At 36.0% G+C, this 12621-nt stretch overlaps 2 protein-coding genes across 3 annotated transcripts; one reads left to right on the top strand and one right to left on the bottom strand.

Moving 5' to 3' along the window:
- Positions 1-74: 74 nt before the first annotated feature.
- On the bottom strand, positions 75-5579 carry LOC132095076 (protein lifeguard 3-like). The gene is made up of 12 exons (XM_059499829.1): positions 5459-5579; positions 4888-5117; positions 4647-4717; positions 4459-4523; positions 4316-4369; positions 4170-4220; positions 4048-4087; positions 3923-3960; positions 2147-2234; positions 1721-1816; positions 1188-1241; positions 75-540 (listed from the first exon to the last, which is right to left on the bottom strand). The coding sequence occupies exons 1-12, from the start codon at positions 5527-5529 to the stop codon at positions 391-393; spliced, it is 1008 nt and encodes a 335-aa protein (XP_059355812.1). The 5' UTR covers positions 5530-5579; the 3' UTR covers positions 75-390.
- Positions 5580-7248: 1669 nt separating this feature from the next.
- On the top strand, positions 7249-12523 carry gmppaa (GDP-mannose pyrophosphorylase Aa). Of its 2 annotated transcripts, XM_059499826.1 has the most exons (13): positions 7249-7368; positions 7715-7812; positions 7921-8024; positions 8131-8323; positions 8433-8492; positions 8575-8705; positions 8849-8863; positions 10188-10322; positions 10416-10513; positions 10599-10645; positions 11774-11866; positions 11990-12158; positions 12250-12523. In XM_059499826.1, exons 1-13 carry the CDS (start codon positions 7329-7331, stop codon positions 12348-12350), a joined length of 1284 nt encoding a protein of 427 aa, XP_059355809.1. In that variant the 5' UTR covers positions 7249-7328; the 3' UTR covers positions 12351-12523. The 2 variants fall into 2 exon arrangements, with proteins under 2 accessions (XP_059355809.1, XP_059355810.1); XM_059499827.1 differs by lacking the exon at positions 8849-8863.
- The last annotated feature ends 98 nt before the right edge of the window (positions 12524-12621 follow it).

Below are 12621 nucleotides of genomic sequence, written 5' to 3'. Positions count from 1 at the left end.
CCGCTGAAGGTTAATATTACATCACTTTTTGTTGTGTAATGCCAATGTAGTTCATTTCCAATAGTCATCATACATTTGTTGATCGTTTTTCTTTGTTTTATTTCCCTTCAGGTTACAGGTTATATATCAAATCACAGTTTTAGTACATGTTCACGCTTTTACAGTAGACTCTTTAAAATGCAAATGAACCAGTGGTATGTTACAAAAATAAAGTGACAATCAATTTGGTAAATGTATGAGCAACCTCTGTGGAACAACATATGAAACAACACAACAAAATCATTTTAATAACAGTCAGTGGTGTTGAAGGTAATATTTGAGATCCTTGTGATTGAAAAAGTCAAGATAAGCTCATAGAAAGATTCGAAACGCTCAAACGCATTTATCTGTTTACTCGGAAGAGCTTCCTGTGATGTGCAGGAGGAAGATAAAGATCTGGACGATATCAACATAGAGGGAAAGTGCTCCGAAGACGTATTCCTCAGGGCTGATGCTGTTCTCTCGGTTTCCAATGAGCAGCTGAGTGTGGTAAGCCAAAAACTATAAAAAGACAAGCTATCGTTTAGCATTCCATTGTGGAAAAAAAGTGTGCCTAATTGTATTGAATGTGTACTTCAATAAAGTATATGTAAAAAAAAAAAAAAAAATTCCACTTGCAGATAATACAATATTAATTTAATGTAAGGCCACCTAGGAGCCTTTTCAGAAAATACTATTTCAATACAGTTTCTTACACTTAAATACACTTTTAATAATGTAGTAATGTCAAAATTTACGTTTTGTTACTTGGAGTACATTTTAAGCCATTGTTTTGATCTTGTCACACTTTAAAGAAACACATTCAATTTAATGTGTCGACTAACATACTTAAGCACATTAACTAATTTCATATCACTTTTAAAGTTAATATATTTTAATTGTACTTTGTATTTACAATTATATTTAAATGCATGATATACAAGTTTCAGCAGAAATTACATTAAAAATTATTTACTATAAATGCATGATTATGAATAATGTTAAATATATTAAATGCTAGTAGCTTTTAAAATGTACTATAATACATTTAGATGTATATTTAATTGTAAATAATATGCAATTTAGTGTGCAAAAACATTACATTTAGTCTATTCTTTTAAAGAAAAAAAAAAGTTTTTTTTCCCCATAATAATGTTTCATAAACTCACCAAGGTAAAGACTATTGCCCCACAAGCGCCATACATCATCTGCAGCCACGGCACCTGAGACATTGATGCTGTAGGTATATTATACTATAACGGGTATTTTTTAATGGTTAATCATTCATAAGACAGCACACATCAATCTCATGTTAATATGTGAAATATACATAAAATATGCACCTGTCAATCCCCCTAGTCTGAGTTCAATCTAATTTGAAAAATGTAAATGCATTACTGTAATGTGTTTCCTGTTGTTTTTCAACAAACTAAAGAACAAGTCAAAATGATTTTCTATGTAGGCATTACAAATAACAGAGCATTCTTTTAAACCAGAGGTTCTCATGTTTAAAAGAGGTTCTCCTCGAATTAGCATATTTCTTCCAGTATGTTCTGCTTTAATTATGACAAAGCTGCTTGTTTTCAAACAGTTTTATTAGCTGTGAGTGTCAATATGTTAAAATAATAAATTCAGAAATTTCCCCTTAGTGGCCCTCTAGTTGAGAAACATAGCTTTAAACTGCCAAATTGGTCTCACTTACATACTGAAAGGAGAGTACAATGGACGTGATAATGCCCGTCACCAGAAGAACAGCACAGAGAGCACAGAGCAGACCTGTGCAGGAGGTGAAGTCAACCTGTTCAAATGCAGAAAATGTAAGCAGTTGCAAACTGTAGAAGTTGTAATACTATAAATAAAAGTAAAAAAATAAGTAGATTTCATATGTAAAATAGGTAGAAAATATTAGACAAAAAAGCCTAAACTGATCAGTTTAAAAGCAGAGCACACACAAAAAAAACTGTTTTGTCTCAAGAAAGCATGAGACATTTACCAGTAAGCCATGAATGTTTAAAAAGAGACAGACGATCATTGTAATCAAATACAATGGGGTTATTTTACACAGGAAACAAAGTGGCATTCACCACCGACCAGTCGCTGGGTGCTGCCACAGCACAGCACGTCTTACCTTGGTCTGAAAACAGAAGATTGTGACGATTATACACACTACTGCCGTGATGCCCAGGGCCAGGAATACTGCTTTGGTGTCGAAATAACTGTAAATATTGCCAGACGGAAAAAACAAGAGTTTAAATCCAACTACAACCCGAATTCCGGAAAAGTTGGGACGTTTTTTTAAATTTTAATAAAATGAAAACTAAAAGACTTTCAAATCACATGAGCCAATATTTTATTCACAATAGAACATAGATAACATAGCAAATGTTTAAACTGAGAAAGTTTACAATTTTATGCACAAAATGAGCTCATTTCAATTTTGATTTCTGCTACAGGTCTCAAAATAGTTGGGACGGGGCATGTTTACCATGGTGTAGCATCTCCTTTTCTTTTCAAAACAGTTTGAAGACGTCTGGGCATTGAGGCTATGAGTTGCTGGAGTTTTGCTGTTGGAATTTGGTCCCATTCTTGCCTCATATAGATTTCCAGCTGCTGAAGAGTTCGTGGTCGTCTTTGACGTATTTTTCGTTTAATGATGTGCCAAATGTTCTCTATAGGTGAAAGATCTGGACTGCAGGCAGGCCAGGTTAGCACCCGGACTCTTCTACGAAGAAGCCATGCTGTTGTTATAGCTGCAGTATGTGGTTTTGCATTGTCCTGCTGAAATAAACAAGGCCTTCCCTGAAATAGACGTTGTTTGGAGGGAAGCATATGTTGCTCTAAAACCTTTATATACTTTTCAGCATTCACAGAGCCTTCCAAAACATGCAAGCTGCCCATACCGTATGCACTTATGCACCCCCATACCATCAGAGATGCTGGCTTTTGAACTGAACGCTGATAACATGCTGGAAGGTCTCGCTCCTCTTTAGCCCGGAGGACACGGCGTCCGTGATTTCCAACAAGAATGTCAAATTTGGACTCGTCTGACCATAAAACACTATTCCACTTTGAAATAGTCCATTTTAAATGAGCCTTGGCCCACAGGACACGACGGCGCTTCTGGACCATGTTCACATATGGCTTCCTTTTTGCATGATAGAGCTTTAGTTGGTATCTGCTGATGGCACGGCGGATTGTGTTTACCGACAGTGGTTTCTGAAAGTATTCCTGGGCCCATTTAGTAATGTCATTGACACAATCATGCCGATGAGTGATGCAGTGTTGTCTGAGAGCCCGAAGACCACGGGCATCCAATAAAGGTCTCCGGCCTTGTCCCTTACGCACAGAGATTTCTCCAGTTTCTCTGAATCTTTTGATGATGTTATGCACTGTAGATGATGAGATTTGCAAAGCCTTTGCAATTTGACGTTGAGGAACATTGTTTTTAAAGTTTTCCACAATTTTTTTACGCAGTCTTTCACAGATTGGAGAGCCTCTGCCCATCTTTACTTCTGAGAGACTCTGCTTCTCTAAGACAAAGCTTTTATAGCTAATCATGTTACAGACCTGATATCAATTAACTTAATTAATCACTAGATGTTCTCCCAGCTGAATCTTTTCAAAACTGCTTGCTTTTTTAGCCATTTGTTGCCCCCGTGCCAACTTTTTTGAGACCTGTAGCAGGCATTAAATTTTAAATGAGCTAATTAAGTGGATAAAAGTGTAAAATTTCTCAGTTTCAACATTTGCTATGTTATCTATGTTCTATTGTGAATAAAATATTGGCTCATGTGATTTGAAATTCCTTTAGTTTTCATTTTATTAAAATTTAAAAAACGTCCCAACTTTTCCGGAATTCGGGTTGTATATGCAGTGTGTGAAACTGATGACATTTTAGTCTTACCTTGATATTGTTCCCGTCATGTAAGACAGCGTAAGGGTCTGTGGAGGACAGAAAACATGTTTGGTCAGTTACAATGAATAATTCAACAGGAATGTCCACGAAAGCTAAATGCAATAATCACTTACAAAAATAAAAAGAAGTATTAAATTCCATGGATGACGCCTCCTAAAAATCAAGTCAGGATTTCCATTATTAAATAGATATTCTGTTACTTATAATGTAAATAGTTTAAAATGACTAAACTCACCTCGGCCCCTCACAGCAAACCAGCATAAGGTAAGTAACAAGATACACCGGGCTGTGAGAAATAAATAAATACAATTCACCATTACTGGATCATAAAAGATCTAAAAAGCATTTCGATCTGTTAGACATGACTGTAAAATAACTCACAATGATGCCCAATAAATGGCAGGATTTTGGACCACAAAAAGACGCACAGGCTCACTGTAAGATGAGGGATGTACACAAACACCCATTTCATTGCACTGTTTATTAATGTTCAGTTGTTTTTTAAATTTATTTATCATACTCACACAAACGTAAACACCGCAATGATTGAAGTAGTGATTAACAGCTGGACGGCTAAAATAAGGTAAACCTGGTACAAAAACAACCACAAGCAAATATCTTTACATGAAGCTATTGCTCATTTTTATTGCTACATTTATACACTGAAAAATCTGTAGTACTAGTTCTGTTTTAAAATAGATAGTCTCAATACCTTTCTAATGAAGGCATGTCGAACACTCATGCTGTCCCATACGCCAGATGAAGAAATGCCCTCTGCATCTCCTAAAACAAAACAATGAATACATGAAAAACACATTAGAGCATTATAAAAATTATACAGAGTGACCCCCAACTGGAAAGAAACTTGATTTGTATATACAAAAGAAACAAAGAAATAAAGTAGAGAAGTCATAGGTTACACTTCATTATTCACATGAGAACTTGGCTCTTACTAAGGTTGGAGGGAAATATCCCTGGTGTTATAAAGGATGGCATTGCTGAAGGGCAGTATCCAGGGCCCTGCCAATGCCCTGCCGGGGGGTGTGTGCCAGGCTGTCCCGGGCCCGTGTACACCCCTGGATGGACTGGGTATCCATAGGGAGGGTATGGATAGTTTCCACGCTGCTGCTGTCTTGACTCTTCATAACTTGGAGGGGGATCTGACTTTGACATTGTGATGTCCCTGAAACACAAACCACAAAATTAAAGTTCTTGAATAATTTAATTAAGAAATTAATACATATTTTAATACTCTCTCTCTCTCTCTCTCTCTCTCTCTTTCTCTCTCTCTCTCTCTCTCTCTCTCTCTCTCTCTCTCTCTATTTACACACATACAAAGAGTATTCAATGCATTTCAAGACGATAGACTATGTAAGGTAATATACTAAATAAATACATGGAGCTACACAGTTACACTTTATTTTCACTTTAAACAACAAAAAATATATGTTCTTAGTTGTTTTGCCAGTATGACATCAGCAGAATTATAATGATTGTAAATTAATGGAGAAATATTTCGCTTACCACGTTTGCTGTGACCTCAGCAACGGGACTGAATGAAATGAGAGCGTGCAGAATGAACTTGTTCTGCTCATGTGATGCAGTGAGAGCGCGAGGTGCGCACTGGAGCGTTCTGATTGGCTGGAACCAGGATCCGTCTCCTGTTTCAAGGGTTCTATTCTCACTGGACTACGCTCCTATTTATTTCCCCAATTAGTCTAGTCATCTTACCAAAATACTGTTTTGTATGACCGCTGTTTAGTATTCGAAATTATATTGACTATTTCTTTTTTTGGTGATGTGAACAAATAGATCTTTGATATTATATATCTTCACATGAACATGTCTTATTCACAACACTTTGTATTCAGCAGTGCAGAGGGATTTGATGTTGGTTGGTCATTATTAGTTAATGATCTTGTAGTAAAACCTGTCTACCAACAGACAGTGCTAAAACATAAATCATTATATAGACGCTCAATGCATTGTTTAATACACACACAGTTTGGTGTGTAGATAGTTTGATCGGTGTGCTCTTTATCTTTGGTTTTTATACACATTAAATAATTAATTTTTTAAGAAAAATTTGCAAAAATTTGCAAATCTTACATTAACTTACATTAACTCAGATTTTTCTCCATTCAAACATTGCAGTCTATACAGTCTATGGTTGCAATGCAGACAGCAATGACATCATTGTCATTTTGCCATACTGTTCTGCGACTGGTTATTTTTATTATGTTTATTTTAACTGACTTGTGATTGGTCATTTCATGTCTTAAATTTATTTTTAAGTATGTATTATTTAGTGCACACACCTCTGATGTACAATTGCCCTCTTTTCTCTAATCAATAAATGACGTTTATTTACACATCATTCACAATAATTCTTTTGATACCATGTTTCTGATACCTGGTAACAGTGTGACAGAAGTTATTTTCCCCATGTGTTTTCAAAATTAAGTTACAGAATCTGTACATTGCAATGTAATTAGAGATTTGAATGAAAAATAGCCTGTGTAGGCAATAAGCAGATGAGAGGCTTGGCAGATAAGACCTCGGTTGTCTGTTCATGCAGCAGGCTACAAAACATGTCCAAGCCTTCCCAAGTGCCCTCCTTCAGTCTATACACACACGCACACACCACTACACCATTAATTATTCAGCCAGCTTTTGCATTACACTTGCAGAAATACAACTGATTGTATCTTGTATGACATTGTATGGGATACAATCCTCAGAGCAACACTCAGCTCAGAAAAAAAAATATTGAAGTGCTAAGAAATATAATATTCTCCCACTCTATATTTTCGTTATGAAATAATAATGAACAGGATCTCAGAAATGTGAGAAAACACACAGAACACAACCAATAACAAAGAGCAGAAAAAAAATCAGTTTACTTGCATATGAACTAAGTACAATAATGTAAAAAAAAAAAAACATCACAAAGGTATAACGATCCCAAACGATTAAACGTTATTCACTTATTACTTAATTTATAATAATAGCACAAATCCAACTATATAATTCAGATGTCTTGTTTATCTAACAGTTTTTTTGGCCCCAAGTTAACAGGATTGTGAGGATTATGATGACTTTTATTTTGAAAAAAAAAAAAAATAATAATAATAATAATTATCAAGTACTTCCGGAACTTTCAACGCGAGCTCGGAAGATTTTACGATGCTGTCATGCTGTTTAATTTGGAATTAGATTCATAAACAAATGCTTTTGTTGCTGTTATTGTTGTATTTTTGTTCTTTGAAGCCAAACATGCAATGACATGTACGCATCAAATCGATTCACTGCTCGACCATCTGTTTACATCAACCTCAGCAGTACTTTTGATTTTTGCAATTATATGTATATATAAGAGTAAGAGGAAGTAATCATGCTGAAGGCTGTTATTCTTATCGGAGGTCCTCAAAAGGGTGAGTAAATATCCCTCAGACTCGTATCAGTGGTGCCGATTGACAACATCAACATTGTGTACGTTCTGTCATGTGTAGTAGACCTATGACCTATTGTTTTATTTTTTTGTGTATGTGATATTCTCAGCATTATTATTAATAATAATTATCATTATTATATTCTAAGGACAGGACGTTTTTATCCTAAATATGTCTTAAATACCATTTTGATAATTATTAAAGTATTTATTTTTTATTTTATTTTTTTGTGAATAAGATGGTTAGAAATATCAAATTATCATCAGTGGACATGCAATCTACCTTAAATAATGGAAAGTCTGATTTTGTGTTCCTGCTGTTCATACAGGCACCCGGTTTCGCCCGTTGTCTTTTGAGGTGCCCAAGCCTCTGTTTCCAGTGGCTGGAGTGCCAATGCTACAGCATCACATTGAGGCCTGCTCTAAGGTACATATTTTCAGTTCATATAGAGATAAATAGATATTTAATGAATTTACATATAAGGAAAAGTTGTGCACTTGTTTATCAATTTTTATGACTTATTTTTTTCTTTAGCTTCCGAATATGAAGGAGATCTTGCTTATTGGCTTTTACCAGCCCAATGACGAACTAAACAGATTTTTGTCATGTGCCCAACAAGATTTCAAAATCTCAATAAGGTATATAATATAAAGTATAATATCATTATAATGTAACATTTGTATTTATTGTTTTTAAAAGTGGGAGAAGGCTTTTGTTTACATGGATTGTCTGAATCCCCTTCAGATACCTTCAGGAGTACGCTGCTCTGGGCACCGGAGGAGGAATCTACCATTTCAGAGATCAGATTCTGTCTGGCAGTCCAGAAGCATTTTTTGTCATGAATGCTGATGTGTGCTCAGAGTTTCCTCTGCCAGAGATGCTGGACTTCCAGAAAGAGCACGGAGACGCTTACAGTTTTGTCATCCTAGGCACCACGGTTACGAGTTCTTGTGTTTATGTGTTAAATCATAGATAGATAGAATATAATGAAAGACACAAGACAGGCTATTTATAAAATGCTTGAAAATCAAATCTGATTGTTTCAGGCCAACAGAACACAGTCCCTGAACTACGGCTGCATTGTTGAGAATGAACAAACTAATGAGGTAATCAAGATTATTATTATTATTTTTTTAAAACTTGAAGCAATAACAAATAAGATCATAAGTGTCATATAATATTCTCCAGGTCTTGCATTATGTCGAGAAGCCCAGCACGTTTGTGAGTGACATAATCAACTGTGGAATATACCTGTTCACTCCAGAGATATTCCAGCACATCGGAGCAGTTTTCCAGAAGAACCAACAGGACATGATGTTGTGAGTGGGACAAATCCTGTAGGGTTCTTGAGTGGAAGTGCATGCATACTTAATCCATGTCTTTCTCTTGGTTTTGTTCATTTATCTTTTTCCCTCTAACTCCTTCCTGTCTGCCATCATTCTGTTTCCTGTTCCATCATCAGATATTATGACCAGGGGTAAGTTTGTACATGGACTGAAGGTCTGCTTTGGATGTAGAACGAGGAGGAGCAAGTGTGATGTAGATTTTGTAGTGAGGTCACCTGCTTGTGATGTCAACTAGAATCATCTTAGCATGTTGTGATGATAACAACACTTCACACATGTTGTGATAACATCATAAACTTTGAAGCAAAAAAATATGATAATTGGCATTAAACACGATTATCTAAAACATATTTGAAAATTATGTGTTTTGATGGCTTGAACAGAGACTTAAAGGAAATTTATGAAAATAGGCTCATTTTCCGACTCCACTAGAGTTAAACAGTTGAGTTTTACCATTTTCGAACCCATTCAACCGATCTCTGGGTCTGGCGGTAGCACTTTAAGCTTAGCTTAGCTTAGCATAGATCATTGAATCTGATTAGACCATTAGCATCTCACTCAAAAATGTTTTTTTTTTTCTATTTAAAACTTGACTCTTCTGTAGTTACATTGTGTACTAAGACCGATGGAAAATAAAAAGTTGTGATTTTCTAGGCTGATATGGCTAGGAACTATACACTCAGAAATAGTCTCCAGCTAGTTTGTGTAGTTGCAGCAATAGCAGAGTTGCTGGGGACTATTTTCAGGCACTGCGTAATATTACTGCGCTTGCTGCACCCATGGTACGGCAGCAAAGTTCCTTGATTATTATTTTGCAATGAGAGTATAGTTCCTAGCCATAGCCTAGAAAATCGCAACTTCATTTTCCATCGGTCTCTTAGTACACAATGTAACTACAGAAGAGTCAAGTTTTAAATAGGAAAAATATCAAAACTCTTTGGTCATTTTTGAGCGAGATGCTAACGGTCTAATCAGATTCAATGATCTATGCTAAGTTAAGCTAAAAGTGCTACCGCCAGATCCGCAGATCGGCTAAATGAATTTGAAAATGTTAAAACTGAACTGTTTATCTTTAGGGGAGTTGGAAAATAAGCCTCTTTTCCAAAATAGTGGAGTGTTCCTTTAAATTCCCCTATGGGGAAAATGAATGGAATTTTTTGTTACAGAACCAGATTGCTACATTTTACTGAATATTGAGATTTACTAATAAATTCACTATGTTTTGAAAGTTAAATACATTGCAAATGCCATTTCATTTTTAACCCCCTGCATCTTTGACATTTACCTTTTATTTTAATTAATTTGTTTTTGTTTAAGTTTACTTTCCTAATTATGTGTTTGTCCATCATAGTGTCATTTTATATCATACTCCGTCCCGGGTTGTAAAACATCTCCTGATATCACTAGAGGGTGCAATTAAGGCTTTATTTGGTACTATGTGGTTGTGTTCTGTAGAGAGGAACAGTCCAATGGCTGGCATCGGGCAGAGGTGATCCGTCTGGAGCAGGAGATCTTTACGGCACTGGCAGGCCAAGGCAAATTATATGTGTACAAAACAGACCGCTTTTGGAGCCAAATCAAATCTGCAGGGTTAGTTGTTGACATATGCTGTTTAATCACAATTATGCACTGATTATGTTGCTGCATTGTGTAGTTAATGTTATGCTCGCCTCTTTTTTTCAGATCTGCGATCTATGCAAGCCGTTTGTATCTTAATCAGTATCACAAAACACATCCAGAGAGGTTAGCTACTAATAGAGAAGGAGGGCCAAAGACCAGAGGTAAATGCTCAGTGGAAGTGTAAATTTTGTTTGTCTGACAGAGCCATTTATGCAGGCCTTCTAATGCATTTTTTTTTATTTTTAGGAAATGTTTATATACATCCAACTGCCAACATCGATCCAACTGCTGTGGTAAGTGTTTCTTGATATTGATATTTAGAGTTCCTCATCAATCATTTGCAATGTATTAAACTTCTGCAATGCGACACTTCTGCATGAAAAAGTATGTTCAGCTGAAGATTTGCAGAATAATTGCCATCGGGATTTGATTTGAGCACAAGTATGTTTGGTTAAGATATTAACATAGCAATATTTTACTTGTGTAGAGATAGAATAGATAAACCTAGTGTTAGAGGGTCAAGTTATTTATTTATTTTATTTTAATAATAATTCAAATGAAAACAAGTAATCTAGAAAAGAGAATGCTAGTATTAGAGGGTCAAGTTGCTTTGTTTTTTAATAAATCAAAAGAAAACAAGTAGATAGATTAGAAATAGAATAGAGAACTCTAGTGTTAGAGGGTTAAGTGTAGATGGAAGAAATGTGGCTTTAGATGTTTCTTGAAGATGGCTAAAGACTCAGCTGCTCGGATCAAGTATGGCAGATCATTCCACCAGCCGGGAACAGTTAAAGGGTTAGTTTATCCAAAAATGAAAATTAACCTGGGTTTTACTCACCTCGAGGCATCTTAGGTGTATATGACTTTCTTCTTTCAGACGAATCCAGCTGGAGTTGTATAAAAAATTGTCTTTGATCTTTCAAGCTCTATCATTGCAGTCAGCGGGTGTTGCATAGCTTCAGTCCAAAAGAAGATAAATAAAAAGCACCCATCCATAAAAATAAAAAAAGTGTCTCACATGGCTCCGGGGGGTGAACAAATGCCTCCTGCAGCGAATCGATGTGTTTTTGTAAGAAAAAATTCCATATTCAAAACGTAACAATCACTTTAATCTAGCTTGCCCTCATTGTTGTAAACGGAAGAAGTCTGAAGAAATGTCTGTTAGACATGCTAAGATGCAAACAGCTATTGCTGGATCATCAGGATGGAATGAGAGGTAGAACTGAATGTCATCAGCACAGCAGTGATACGAAAAGCCATGTTTTTGAATGACAGCCTAGTGATGTCATGTAGACAGACAAGAGAAGTATTCCAAAAACTGAGCCCTGAGGGACCCCAATAGCTACAGAATGTTGCGACTTGGACAGCTAACCCCTCGGAGATACCTTGAAAGGAACTATGTTGTTTCTTTTCTTTTTTAGTTAGGTCCCAATGTGTCCATAGGAACAGGCGTAACGATTGGTGCAGGAGTGCGTGTGAGGGAGTCCATCATCCTCCATGGTGCTACTTTACAGGTGAGTTCATGCTCCTAACCAGTGGCACAGAACACTCACTTTCTATCCCTGTTGTTTTTTCTTGTATTTAAAACCAATGACTCGACACAATATTACACAGTATACTAATTGTGTGTTTTGTAGGATCACAGCTGCGTTTTGAATAGTATTGTGGGCTGGGACAGCACCATTGGCAAATGGGCCAGAGTGGAAGGGACCCCTAGTGACCCAAATCCTAATGACCCATTTGCCAAAATTGACAGTGAGACACTGTTCAGAGATGGAAAACTAACACCATCTATTACAATTCTAGGTAATTTTATAGAACAACATCATGAATATTATGCATTTAAAAGTGATTCATCTAATGTGACTTCTCACTGCTTCTCTCTCGATCTCATCAGGCTGTAATGTAAATATCCCATCTGAGGTCATCATACTCAACTCCATTGTCCTGCCACATAAAGACCTCAACAGAAGCTTCAAAAACCAGATCATACTGTAGTTTCAGTTATTTTTACTTGTCATTTTCATACAAATAAAACAGGTATTTGAAATGAAAATGGATGGATGAAATGGATGAATCATCTGAATATAAAATGTCTGCCACTGTATTGTGCATATGGATTTATCATTGTACAATTATCTCGTCAAAGCTGAATAAAACAAATGCAGAAATAGTTATGCTGTAGAATATCTTCTCTTTGTCAAACTGTTTCTGAAATTACTTGAAATTCATTTTATTTACAGCTTGTTGGCTCCCTCTTGTCAGTGAA

The sequence above is a fragment of the Carassius carassius genome, chromosome 19, assembly GCF_963082965.1.
Source record: "Carassius carassius chromosome 19, fCarCar2.1, whole genome shotgun sequence".
In the NCBI taxonomy this organism is placed as follows: Eukaryota; Metazoa; Chordata; class Actinopteri; order Cypriniformes; family Cyprinidae; genus Carassius; species Carassius carassius.
This window is presented reverse-complemented; position numbering and strand designations above follow the sequence as displayed.